Source organism: Montipora foliosa, chromosome 9 (assembly GCF_036669935.1).
Source record: "Montipora foliosa isolate CH-2021 chromosome 9, ASM3666993v2, whole genome shotgun sequence".
NCBI classification, from domain to species: Eukaryota; Metazoa; Cnidaria; class Anthozoa; order Scleractinia; family Acroporidae; genus Montipora; species Montipora foliosa.
This window is the reverse complement of record NC_090877.1, coordinates 27,591,535-27,605,053: the sequence shown is the minus strand read 5'-3', so window position 1 is coordinate 27,605,053 and position 13,519 is coordinate 27,591,535. Positions and strand designations below refer to the sequence as shown.

The 13,519-nt window shown below is 39.4% G+C and overlaps 1 protein-coding gene across 3 annotated transcripts in view; it reads left to right on the top strand.

Annotated features, from left to right (window-relative positions):
* The window catches only part of LOC137970040 (centrosomal protein of 95 kDa-like), a 67,669-nt gene that overhangs the window by 49,450 nt on the left and 4,700 nt on the right, over window positions 1-13,519 (top strand). For 2 of the 3 annotated variants that reach the window (XM_068816497.1, XM_068816495.1), the window contains exons 13-17: window positions 491-650; window positions 1,609-1,731; window positions 2,417-2,661; window positions 4,523-4,715; window positions 5,837-6,081. In XM_068816497.1, the coding sequence (XP_068672598.1) occupies window positions 491-650; window positions 1,609-1,731; window positions 2,417-2,661; window positions 4,523-4,715; window positions 5,837-6,081 (966 nt within the window). The remainder of the gene's footprint in view (window positions 1-490; window positions 651-1,608; window positions 1,732-2,416; window positions 2,662-4,522; window positions 4,716-5,836; window positions 6,082-13,519) is intronic. The other variant, XM_068816496.1, reaches the window with a different exon arrangement.

The following is a 13,519-nucleotide window of genomic DNA, read 5'->3' as shown; positions in this document are numbered from 1 at the left end:
AGGGTCAGATCCTGCCCATGGTGTCTGCATGAAAGTGAGATTCAAGTCCAAGGTAACCTGAGGTTTTTCTCTTTCGTCTTCGCCACTTCGCGGCTCTTTCGCGGCTCAAGAAAACCTCTGGGACCAAGATATCAATTCCCCAGCCCGGAAGCAAATATGGGTTCAGTTTGTTCTTACTTCTTCTCAGGGATGGTTTTCCCTGTGTACTCCGTTTTCCCCCAGTTTTCAATGAAACAATGTTTTATATGGACGAGATCTTCTTTAGGTTGTTTAATGAACACGTTGATAAGGAAAATAATATCGCTTAAAAATACTGCTCTGTTTGATTTAATTAAGCTTTCAGATCGATTGAAAAGTTTATTAAAATAACTTTGCTGCAAAAAAAAAAGGTGTTAGAAAAAGCATTAAATCCCCAAGTACTTCGTGGCAACGTCAACTCCATTAAGTTAGCTAGAAGATAAAAGAGTTTCTGTTTCTTTCTGTTTGACAGCCATTAGCGTCAACATTCCCAGGCAGATCGTCGGACAGACCAAAGATACGGATCACGCACCTTGGGGACCGGACACAACCGTCAGTTGGAGAAATCAAAACTGACATTGAGATGGCCCCAGAAGCCGAAGAGTTGGCACAGACTAGTGATAGTGCAATCGGTATGTGCCGCTGGGTGCCATGTTAACAAGAATTCTTCGCTTGTTGAATTTTAATTTTTTGAAACCTCAAGTGTTTGTACGTGTGTGTTTTGTTAATGATTCGTTTATTTATGAAAAAAATTGACTCTGTTGACAATTGACATTGTTACCATAGACTCTCTTTCTGATAGGTAATGTGAGGTCCTTCAGGCTGACAAGTAATAGACCGGTTTCGGTATACTAAAATTCAGTCCTAAACAGAAGGTATCATCTCGAGGCTCTGGAGAATAAACATAAGGATTTGTATGAGTTTATTTCCCGGAAAATGTACTTGACTTGAGATGACTGCTCGCAGTCCCTTCTGAGTTAGTCGAAACGCCCGCTTCGGTGGCGCAAGCGAGGCGAGAGCAGAATGGTAACTCTCTATCACCATTCTCCCCTTGGTTCGCTTGCGTGACCAAAGCGGGCGATTCAACTAACTCAGAAAGGGCTGCAAGCAGTCTAGACTTGACTTGACTTGAGCCTTGAGATGATATACATTTTCTTTATGACTGAATATATTTTAGTACATCGAAATTGAGCTATTAGGGTTCAAGGCAAAAGAAAATCTTGCCTGACTTACAGTGCGACGCGCCATACCGTGGCCAGCTAACAAAGTTTTTTACAAATTATTTGCCAATAAAGGGTTTGCGAATTTGATTGACAGTCACGCCTCCTTGCAAAGTTCGTACGGTTGTAAGTTGAACACCGTTGGATGGGTTTTTGAATTGACTTATTTACACGTAGTTGGCAAAGGTGAAAGTTTGTTGGGTGGCCACGGTAAGGCGCATTGCACTGTAACTAAACTGAACCATTGAAACGTTTCACGCTTTTGGAGGGTGAAATCACACCACGAATTTAAAATGTTTATCAGGTTGTATAATAAACTATCCATAAAATGGCCAGAGTAGTGTGAATTCTGTATCGTATTGTGTACCAGATTATGGAGACGTTTCATCACCTACTACCCCAAAGATGAAAGCTGATATATCAACATCGCGACCGAAAAGTCTCCTCGGAAACAGAAGAAAGTCCCCTCGAACGCCTCGCGCTTACAAATCTGGTTTGTATCCTTCCTTAATTTCCTTAAAATTACGTTGTTTAAAACTCCATTCAATTTATCCAGGTATTGATAAGGTCTGAAAACGGGAATCCTCAGAAAGAGTCAGAGTTTCATAATTTTTTTAGAGGATTTGACAATAGCATTACCCCTACACCCCTACTGACATGTTACTTCATTTTCCATAGACCATTAACGTTACTTCATTTAACACTGCTTTCATTTGATTTTGAACGAAATACATGATTCAGAACTGAAACTTCGACGGGTAATTATATCGGAACAAGTTTAAACAATCTTGAAAGCGGATGTGAATTTACTCACTTGGGCCGGTTTTTCGAAGCCTGGTTAGCGCTAACCGTTGGTTAAGAAAGTATCAATTCATAAATGCGTTTCCATGGTATTTAACGGTGCTTAGCGCTAACCATGCTTCGAGCAACCCTTTCCAGATCAGTTTTGTGTTTGCCAAGCAGTGAGCGGGAATGTGTCAAAAACAATATAGTCCAGAACCGTTTTTATCTCTGGTCATAAAGCAGGGGCTAGTCCTGCGTGGGGTGTGACCGAAATCGCAATGTTTTCGTGGCAATAAACCCGGTTTAGCAAAAATCTTACTTCAAACAACTCTTCCTAGGTAATATGAATTAATCTTAAGAATATACGTTGTTATTCGTATTTGCTCTTCATTTAGAATCAACCGACGAAGAGTCATCCCCCGAACGCCCTCCACGGCGCGGTGTGACATTTCGAGACACGGTGGAAACCTTTCCAGTTTCTGGAAGAATGGATCAATTAAGACGCCTGCTGTATGAAGAGGCTGAGGAAGAGCGGAAACGACACACCAAAGACATGCGTAGGACATACCAGAGCCAATTAAAAGAGATTCAGCAAGAACAAGAAAAGGAGAGGGCCTTACATTATAAACGAAAAATGCCAGTAAGTCGCTTAGACAACTAATCAGAAAATTAGAATCGCTGGGGAATAACTAATTTTGAACTTACCGCAAAGGAAACTATTTTCAAAGCGCGTTTCGGTCAGCATAGTAATAGGAGATCGCTTTAGTGTGGAAGAGTACAAAAATGGTGACAAATAGCATTTTTACAAGTGATGAAAATAGATCGTAATGCCTTATTACAAAGCACTGTGTGATAGAAATGCGGACAAACAATCGCAAAATTGTCTTTGTTTTTGTCCGCATAATATATAGATTTAGCCAAGCCTAAAAGTGGAGTTCCCGGGTTATTTATTATAACTGGCTGTAGGGTCAGTGAAAATAAAGGGTTTGGGAATTGTCCGCGTTTTGGTGTTTACGGTTACAAACAAATCCTCAGCAAGCGAACGGAAAAGGTAAGAAGCCATTTCAGAGTCAACAATCCACTTTATCTCTGAGAACGAAGTCATTCACATTTTGGAGTGTTTCATGGAAACACGCCAGCTTGGCTAATGACAAGAATCGGCAAAATACGGCAACCAAGAAAGGACAAACTTCAAACAAGATCTCCAACAAATTACCTGTACATGCTTTAAAGTAAACAAACTTCTGAAAACACAAGCTAGTGATATTTCTCCTTAATTTTACGAGAACTCATCGCGATTACGTCTTTATAACATAACAGCAAAATTTTCTTGTCACTGTAGAGCCACATCCAAAAACAATTAGGCAAACGGAGTAAAAAAACCCCTTGTTGAATTGTTCGCTCTCATTTTAGAGCAAACAAACAAGAACAATAGGGCAGCCACGACACGTCACAATTATTCAAGATGGCGGCGCCCGGGAAATTTAAAAGCTAAAACGAGCGTTTTTGAAATTCATTTTTTCGGATACAAACGCTTTCATTGTGAACAATTTTAATTGTGTAAACATTATGTTCTGTGGTTTAAAGTTATTTTGTTGTTTTAGTGGACGTTCCCTTTAAAACTATATGAAATATCTTATATCGAGCTCTATATATGAACCATAAGATACTTATTTCCAAAGTCGGTACAAAAGTGTTGTCAAAAATAATCAAGAGGGAAGAATACGGGTCTGGTTCTCTTGAACGAGGAGAGAATTTTCATTTCTCATGATTTTGTAACTTACATTACTTGGTAATGTAACTCTGAAAGTGTTTTATGATCATTTATATAGTGGTCCTTTTACTTCACTTTTAGTATACTTTTTAGAAACATAGGAGATAGAGCACCAATTTAAATAGTTGCGGACAAAATAATCATCTTGCGTCGGTTTTGTGACTGGTAACCTACGTTACCGCATTTTTCTAAATCATTTTCTCTGGAATTGCAGTAAACATGTTAAGCGTGTAGATGTTCCCGAATGAACTCAAACTAAGAAGCTTGGTCCAGCGAAGAGTAGTTATTATCTCCCAAACGAAAACATCTTTACCTTTTTTGGAAATGACTTTTACTAAACATCATTTAACGAAAAGGGATTTTTTAACTGTCTGACAAGAATGTGAGAATGCAGTTTTCTTCACCTTAGTAGCATTTCATGTCATCAGCCAGTTAAATGCTCTGCTTTTTAAGCAAGAACTGCAGGTTAAAAAATCATCAACTCGTGTTTGAGGTTTTTTTTTTGGCTGAAAGCTCTGGCATTTCTGTCTTATTACTGGGTATTGTCATGAAAAAAAAAAAAATTAAAGTTGCTTTGCAAGCGGATCTGTGTGATAATTTTGGAGAATCTTCTCTCTGTGGTAAGCGTCGTTATCTGCTTTAGCTGTATGATATTTCGGTTATTTCAATAGATTTGTCATAACCGATCTGTTTTCACTTTGTTGCGATTTCTCACTTTTCTTTAAAGTTATCCCCAGGTTCTTCTAAGAAGAAGCCGAAAAAAAAGAGTCCAGTCAAAACGAGCGGTAGACTGCAAGCGGTTTATCGCTCACAAGTCAGAAAATACAGGCCTACCAGAAAAACCCAAACTATGGGAAAGCAGAGGAAGAGAAGTGCTTCAGCCAGCCCCGTGCGGAACAAAAGATCAACTCGTATGACAGGTTAGTTCGTACACGAAAGAATATTGCTTTACACAGGGCCATAGAAAGGGCCGAAGCTTTTTTGTAGATTTTGTTTTAAAGGACCTAAGTATAGCGTGTTTATGACGAAGATGGTTTCGGTACATACAATCTTGTACGCGCGCTTCTCCCGTTAGTGTATGCCCAGATTCAAATGAAAAGCTGTTGTGTGACGAAACTTGGGATAGCGAAAAAGACTCGATTTCCCCGTAAATGGAAGAGCGAACCGCAACTCGAGATCGGTAATGTAAATCCTTTACAAATGTAATGTAATGTAGATCAGTGCCAAATCGCTTTGAAAAAAAATATATTTCGATTTCCCGACAGCCATCAGGTAATTATTGACTTGATTATACCGGAAGGTTACCTTAATTGGCTGATGTTGTCGTTGATTCACATATAATACACTTATTTATAAATGAAGGCCCGTATGACAGTCGTCAGTGACCTTCTTCCACATTTAATGATTAATACACCTTATTCAAAAATGGCGGACACGCGGAACGACCTAGGTTCTGATACATGAAAGCGAGGTTTGGTAGGCCGTATTTCAGTCTGGAAAATTTTAGTAGCGGCTGTCAACAGATTTATGTTATACGATATTCCGGTCTTATCAGAACTAAATCCTCCTAAAATGGCGTGCTTAAGTAGCACGAGCGAGTCTTCGAGCGAGTGAGCGATATGGCTCACTCGCTCGAAGACTCGCTCGTTCGCGATATGATATTAAAAACTCGTGAATAAAAACGATATCAGGCTCTTAACATGTAATAGATCTATATATAGCATAACATAACAAAAAGTTTACAAAGGCATAATTTCTTCCGCTATCTCGCTAATGATCAGATTTACTTTTTTTACCATTTGTGATAAATATCGACATTAACTTTTCTCCCTAATCTTTGTTTTGTTTTGTAAATAATTTTGTTCTTAGGCCATCGTAGTTTGTGTCTTATGTTTTGTTTTTTTTTTGGGGGGGGGGGGGGATTTCTCTAAGAAAGTGCTAGCCTCTCCAGGTATTTTCATCCCGTTTTTCATTTTTCTGTTGTGTTTTAAATTGAATGTATGGAATAAGAAGCATTTGAAGGTAATTTTCGTCTTTGCAGCTTCACATCCAGATCACCCAGATTTATTACTCCCCACCATGTTGGAAGAATTCCCTTTTCTTCATGTCTCGCCCCAGACTGCTCACAGCATGTGGCAGATACAAGAGCGACATCTTAACTCAGTTCTGAAGCCTGGTACTGAAGTCAAAACAAGCAAAACTCAGAGAATGATTGAGGAGGCTGAGAGGCGACAGGAGGCTTTGGTGGGAATACTGAAAAAAGATTTAGACCATAATCTTCGAATGGTATGGTTAGTCAATGTTTCAGCATCACTGAAATCGACCATAATTACATGCTTAATTAGTGATAAATAGCGTCACGTGGTTCTTCCAAACAGCTGTTATTGGATAATAATAATTATAGTATGTGGAAACTATGCAGGTCCGGGTCTTCTTAATTTTATATGTATCATAGGAAAACCACAGTCAATTATTATAGATTGTTGTGAGGGAAACTCCCGTGACGTAGTTGTTATCGAGATCGGATATCAATCAAGAGTTCCCGAGTTCGATTCAAACCTTTTCCCAAGAGAAGAAGGATTATGTATGATGCAACTTAAGAATAGTGATCAAAAAAAAATTAATAGGGATAAAAGGAAATGTGCAGGCGCAGGAGAATCACCACCCTAAGCATAAATGTATTATTACCTTCTACCTATTGTAGCCCAGACTGGGGAAGGAAGTGACGATGTTGGAAGGTGAAGCAACGGCTGGTATGTCGGCTGAGAGATTGTCCAAAGAATGAAGGCTCGAGGGAAATTGTGAAATTTTGAGGGCTCTCTCTCAGCTAAAGACATTATCAGCCGACTTACCAGCAAGCCAGAATGGGATTAATATATTTTTATATAGGACCCTGTCATTAATATTCATATCGCGCCAAAACCGCTCGTAAAAAGCCGGTGTTGTTGGCTAATGCGCGCGATCGACGTAAGAAAGTACATTTGATTGGTTTACTTAACTTTATTTCCACTATGATTGGACCAAAACTTGACAAACTGTCATGTGAAACTCTCCCAACTTCCGTTAGATCAAAAACTCGAAATCTCGGAGTTTTTGCTTACTGGTTCGTATTTTTCCCGATCCATTGTTCAAAACTGGATTACAACAAAAAGTATGTTGTCTTTTAATTGTCACTGCGAGGGATGAAAAAGAAATTGCAACCGTGAAACACAGTGTATGTGCAAAGTCTGGAGCAATAGACCTCTTCACGGTTAATGGCACCATATTGGTTGGGGGAAATACGGCTAACTTAAAATTGCAGTGCGTGTATGGGATTTTGACCAAATTTGAACCTCTCGAGCACTGCTACAAAGGGGCGCATGTCCAACATTTGCGGCTAATTTTAATGATTTTTATTGCTATGATTGATCCAACAAAAAATTAGGCCAGCAAAGGAGGCATGACGTCGGTATAAAGTGGAATTACAGATCTTCTCATCTCGCTTCTAAAGCCGCAGCTACACGAGCGATTTTTTGCTCGCGCCGTTGATGCGATTTTTTTCAAATTTTGTCGCGTCCCCTGCGCACCAGGTGGCTACACTTTAGACAATTTTTGGCGGCAGATTGAAGACCGCGCGAATGGCATACTTCAAAAGACCTGGGCACTATAAACAAACACTCCTCCTTTAATTTCATTGGCTAATTAAGCAATAGAGGACGTTTTTCGTGTTTCCATAGCCTCATCTAAACACGAGGGGGAGTTGGGAGAATTCGAGACAGTTATTATGCACGGAAAAAAGTCTTCAATTTTAAAAATGATTGAAAATGCTAGTTTTCTCACTTCTTGATTGAAACCGATTTTCTTGACAAACGCTCATATTTCCGTTTAACCAATCAAAATGCGCGTCTGACAATGCATAACCAATCAAAATTCGTGTGATGTCACAGCCGTGTTTCCGGACTCTCATCTAAACACAGATATTGACCAATGAGAGTGGTCAGAGAGTGGTAGTCACGTCGCAAGCGCTGGCAAAAAGTTGCAGGGTGGCTACACGGGCAACTATCTCTGCGATTTTGTCGCGAAAGTTTCAACTCTGGCAATTTTTTTCTTGCAACTGTTTCACCTGTCGCGTCGCCAATTCAAGGGTGTGTTTTTTGCGATAAAATTTGAAAAAATTGTATCTGTATCATCGCTCGTGTAGCCGCGACTTAATCTAGCGGGATTTTTACATAATTTTGGAAGTATTTGTATAAATCTTAAAAAGACGTTTACGATCGTTCTAGCCTGAATCTGTTCTGTATACTTCATGAGAATAATGTCAGTACAAATGCCTTTTAAAAGACATTGTAGCTGTCAAAATACAGCTTCCATAGCGGAGTTACTGAGGTTCAAATTCGGTTAAAATACAAAACAATCACTGTAAGGTTAGCCATGTTTGCCCCCAACCAATATGGCGTCATCGGTCTTTTTTATAATAGAGACGAATTATGCGTCTCTCATGTTATCAGTCTAGTGTTACGACGGAACGAACTATATAACACGCATTATCCGTCCGGATGAACTTGGGCAAACATTTGTTGTTGGTCTGGTTATGCGTCTCTAGTATAAAGAAGCGCACAAGGCACATTATCCGGTAATAATAATCTTCCGTTGTGCGTCCTACAAGACGCACAACGAAAGATAGTTCGTTTAGACGAATAATAGTGCGTCTTGTCCCCGTCTTTGTACTAGAGACGCCTAAACAGACAAACAACAAATGTTTGCCCAAGTTCGTCCAGACAGATAATGCGTCTCTATTATAAAAAACGGGCATTCTATTTCGTCATTGGTCTACGTTACTACGAAGTCACTTGAGATAGAGCGCGCGAAACCAGAGCTTGCAGTTGAGCGTCGTTTTTCAGAGCTTCAAGTCAAGGTTTTGAATTAAGAATATATTTTCGGATTTTTTCTACCGTATGAAAGCCGATATGGAAAACAACGAAGATGAAGAGGGAAATCCTGAATCAGGAAAAAATACGGCTCCCTCGCAGTGCAATGAGCTAATGGCTCTTTTAGTTTCAATGAACAAGACAATGGCCGCCATGAGCGAATTGCTCCTCGGCAAGTAGCTCAGCTACCAACAAAGGGCATAACTACAAGCCCCAATCCAATTGTCGAACGGGCAGTAAGAATCTTTTTTTAGGGAAGAGCCATCCCTACACGAATCAAAACTTCAGAAACAACAGTCAGAGCTCCTCCAAGAAAAGAGGATCCATCGGATCGGAAATAGTAAATACCCTATCAAACAGATTTGACTTGATTGAGGTAAGGGAGGAATTTGACTCCATGGTGGTGCTATAGATCGGTTTCACTGTCACGCAATAAAAAAATAAATCGAAAACCATCCTGTGGAAAAAGTCAAGAATTCGTGATGTTGCAGAAGATAAATGAAGAAGACACTTCTCCAAGTTTTAGGCCTGTGCGTTTCCCCTGGTGCACCAATATGGCGGCCGGAAAATAGTGTCAACATCTGTTACTTACTTTGGCTATCTAGGCGAGTGATCATCTGTACTGAACAGACAGCTATTTACCTAAGCACTTCTCCTAATGCTTTAAATTCTAAAAAGGCTCAAAACCATGAGATAAATATATATTTCTCAATAAACTCGATCGTCGCCTCGTGTCACGCACCGCTATAACTCAGAAATTCAAAATGCTCTGGTTTCCAAACGAAGCACGCTATTGAGCATTAAAATTGCAAATGGATACAAATTTACCGCCTCTTATGCCTGATGAGGATAAAAACTTTCGTGGCTCTTTAGTTTTGGATTTTAGAAAATGATGACGTCACGTGAAAACGATCTATTGTCAACATATTTGAATGAAAGAATTCAAACGTTCAGTGAAGGCAATATAACCAACCATTGTATTTACAATGGCAAACTTTAACTTCAGAGCCAGAAATTCTGGAAACAGTGTCTGGTAAAAAGATTGAATTTTATTCTAATCCCTGTCAGAATGAAGCTTTAACTCATGCTAACCTCTCAGAAGCACAAACAGAGTCTTTTGATTCAGAAATCACTAAGCTACAGCATGAATGAAAATGGGGAGTGTACTTCCCCCACCTTTACTAGTCCAAAAAAAAATGGAACCCATCGCATGACTTTAAATCTTCAGTTACTTCATAAAATAATCACGCACCATTATTTAAAAAATGAACAATGCATGGAGTGCTGTATGCCTCAAGAAACCAGGATGTTATACTCATATGGCATCCATTGGTCTCAAGGATGCTTATTACTCAGTCCCCATATAGCTTGCGTAGCAAGCGTTTCCGTGGGGCGCTGAAGAGGAATTTTGAGAAGCGTACTTTTTCGACGTTTTGACCGAGCAAAAATAAGAGAGGGGGGAGGGGGAGAGGAGGGAAGGAAACGCTTGCCCGCAAACCCCAACATTCCGAAGAATGCGTTCGCCCACAAACGCGAGGATCCGATTGGCACAGCCTTTTTGAGATGTGTATATTGATAACTATCAATCAGTTTTTGTCTTAGAAGAAATGAATTATTCTCTCGAAAGCATGATGCAGATAGTTCGATCGCTGCCTTGTGAGAACGCTCGATATTAACCTAATATGTACATGGCGTAAAATTTGTGTGTGACCAGCAATGCCGAAGTTCAAAATATTTGCATTTTTGCACTGTGTGAAAATTTAAGTTAAGGCTGTCTCGGCTACTGTAGCAGATTGTATAGACCAATATCACTCAATGTCCAAACAAAAGATTTTGCCCGTCGAACCTCTCATTCAGTGTGAGGCTGGACGGGCAAAGACAATGCAAAGACAAAGCCTTTATTCCACGCGGACTCCAAAATGGCCGCCGCGTGATAAAGGTGAATTGATTTTCTTTATGCACTGTACAAGGATGGATGTTCTTATAGTACAATTAACACTGCATGGAGTGCTCTCTCCACTGTGGTTTTCCTACCAGAAGGACACTTATTTGGCCATCATCCTCTAGTAACAACATTCTTAAACGGTTTATTCGAGTCAATGCGCACATTGCCTCATCATCAAGAAATATATAGAACACTGATGTTGTGCTACAATGCATAAAATCACTGGATGATAACGAAGAAATCAGTCTCGAGGACCTTACCCTGAAACGTGTTATTGTTAATAATGTTACTTTCTGGGAAACTTTGTCAGACAATTCAAAGCCGTAAAATTATTGATATGAATGCGAGTGATGATCATGTATTGTTTCCAGATATCCACGTTACTTAAATATCTAAACCTGGAAAGCACCAGGAACCACTAGTTTTTAAAACCTGCTCTCCAGATAGTGCCTTATGTGTTGTAAGATGCCTTAAACAATACCTTAAGAAACAGAAGGTGGCCATAATGGTGAGAATCATTTGTGGCTTAAACCGTATGCTAACAACACGTCATTGTACACTATTATGAAGGCTGCAGGATGGGCAAGAGAGTCTACTTTTCGGACGTTTTACAACGAACCCTTAAGTTGTAGTGAGAATTTGGGGAATAATTTGTATCCCACAGTTTTCCTCAATAAAATGTTATATTTTGGCTTACAATTGTTTCATTGCCACACTGCTTTAAAGAATCACGTGACTTCGTAGTGATGTAGACCAATGACGAAATAGAATTAGAAAATTAAACGAGGCTTACCTGTAAGGTGAAGTTTGATTGGAATTCTATGAGTCATTAGTCAGGAACGTAGAAGTCACGACCTCACCCTATAAACGCATTATAAGCGAGAGTTCACCCACGCGACCTCACGTTATGTAGGTATAACTCACCTCGATTATCTCTTGCTAAATGCAAGTTGTGTACGTAATTAATATTTCTTTTTTGTAATTAGGGGTTTTCAAAATTAATAAACTTTTAAATAACCTTGTGTGGCAATTCACAATCTCTCCTTTAAAGACTGAAAGCTCTGGTTTCGCGCGCTCTATCTCACGTAACGTCTACGTTCCTGACCATAGAACTCATAGAATTCCAATCAAACTTCACCTTATAGGTAAGCCTTGTTTAATTTTCTAATTATTTGTGAAGTGGTCTTTTGAAAGATTCACGTCGAAGATGGACTGTTGCAAATCTTAGACGAGAATGGTTAGTTTATTTTTTAGTTAGTAAACACAGTATTAATTCTCTATTCTACAGAATGACTCTGCTAATTTTGCATAGGCCTACTAGATCTGAAGGTCTATTCAAAGTTTCTTCCCTTTTAAAGACGTTGACAGAATATTTCGTTGACTTTTTTTGTACTGTCCGGAACAGCATTTGCGACAAGCTTTTTAATGTCACGATCACTAGACTCTGCAAAACAAGTTTGTTTTTCTTCCGTGTAAAATAAAGGTAAAGAGTAAAGACTCATGCTGTCTTTTTTTTCCGCTGGCTATGTCCCACTGGTTTCGTGAGCGCGCCACAAGTGTCGACGCAGACGGGGGTTTTTCCGTGATATTACACCACGTGACGTAATGTAGCCAATAAATCGCGCGAAAATTAATGTAACAACTATTCGTCGAAGTGGAGGTGGCTAGTTGAAGTATTTACCGAGCCACGAAGCTGTGAGGTAAATATCCACCACTAGCCACCGACACTGAGGTGAATACGGTTGTTTTAGTGCATAATAATACAGTGAAATAATATAGCACAAGAAGATGATGTTAACTCATTTATTCCTGCAACGATTGCAACATTTTCTGGCGCAATTTCGCGCGAGTTTCTGGGAGGTGAATAACAAAGGATATTCGTAGTTTGAGTAGCCAATCAGAGCGCGTCTTGTGCGCTATTCACTGTTTTAGTATATACTAATTAACAATTATTGGGCGAATGTGAGGTGAATAAAAACCGAGAGCAAGTCGAGGTTTTTATTCACCAAGCCTGAGGCGAATAATAGGCCATTTACGAGTTCATGTCTGCCTCCTCTTCAAAGCTTTACATAAGAATGAAAACTAATTTTTATAAGAAAAACGTCGCACTTAGACTCGCTTTGAAGAGGAGGCAGACATGAACTCAGGAATGGCCAATTGTTGTAGTATAATTACATAGGTGATTATTTGTGAAAGACGCATTTTCTTTAAAACAATTAATTTTTTTCGTCTGTCACCTCCACAAAACGGCTGGCGGCCATTTTCAAAAAGCCGCTCAGGTGATTATCGCGTAATAATCATCTTAAGTGCAACCAATCAGCGCAGAGAATTTTTAGTAATCACCTATGTAATAGGCCTTATTCACGATAGCCGCCATGTTGGTTTTCAAATTGTCATGCAAATTAGCCATGTGTTATGCTGAGGGGCAAACAGTGGAAAAAAGGCAAATTGCGGAAAATCGGCTCGTCGAAATATTGAAATAACATTGCTTAAAGTACATTTTAGAATTTAGAATTTTGACATTTTGACTTTCTACTTCGTTATCTGTTCATTTTTCGGGGTTACTAAAAAACATCTAAGTACCTTGTGTAATCATTCTATTTCACCACTTAGGTGATAAACATTCAATGAACGTGAAACAAATCATTTGTGCGGCTAAGATGTTCGTTATAACCTCTCGAACTCGTGTTGTTTGCCCCCTCAGAAGTGTGTAACTAATTTGCATGATAATAGCAAATCCAACATGGTGGCCATCGTGAATAAGGTCTATTATACTAACAAAGGATATTCGGAGTTTGAGTAGCCAATCAGAGCGCGTCTTCGGCGTTATCCCCTAATTTAGTATATACTCATTTGTGACATTATTTCTTGG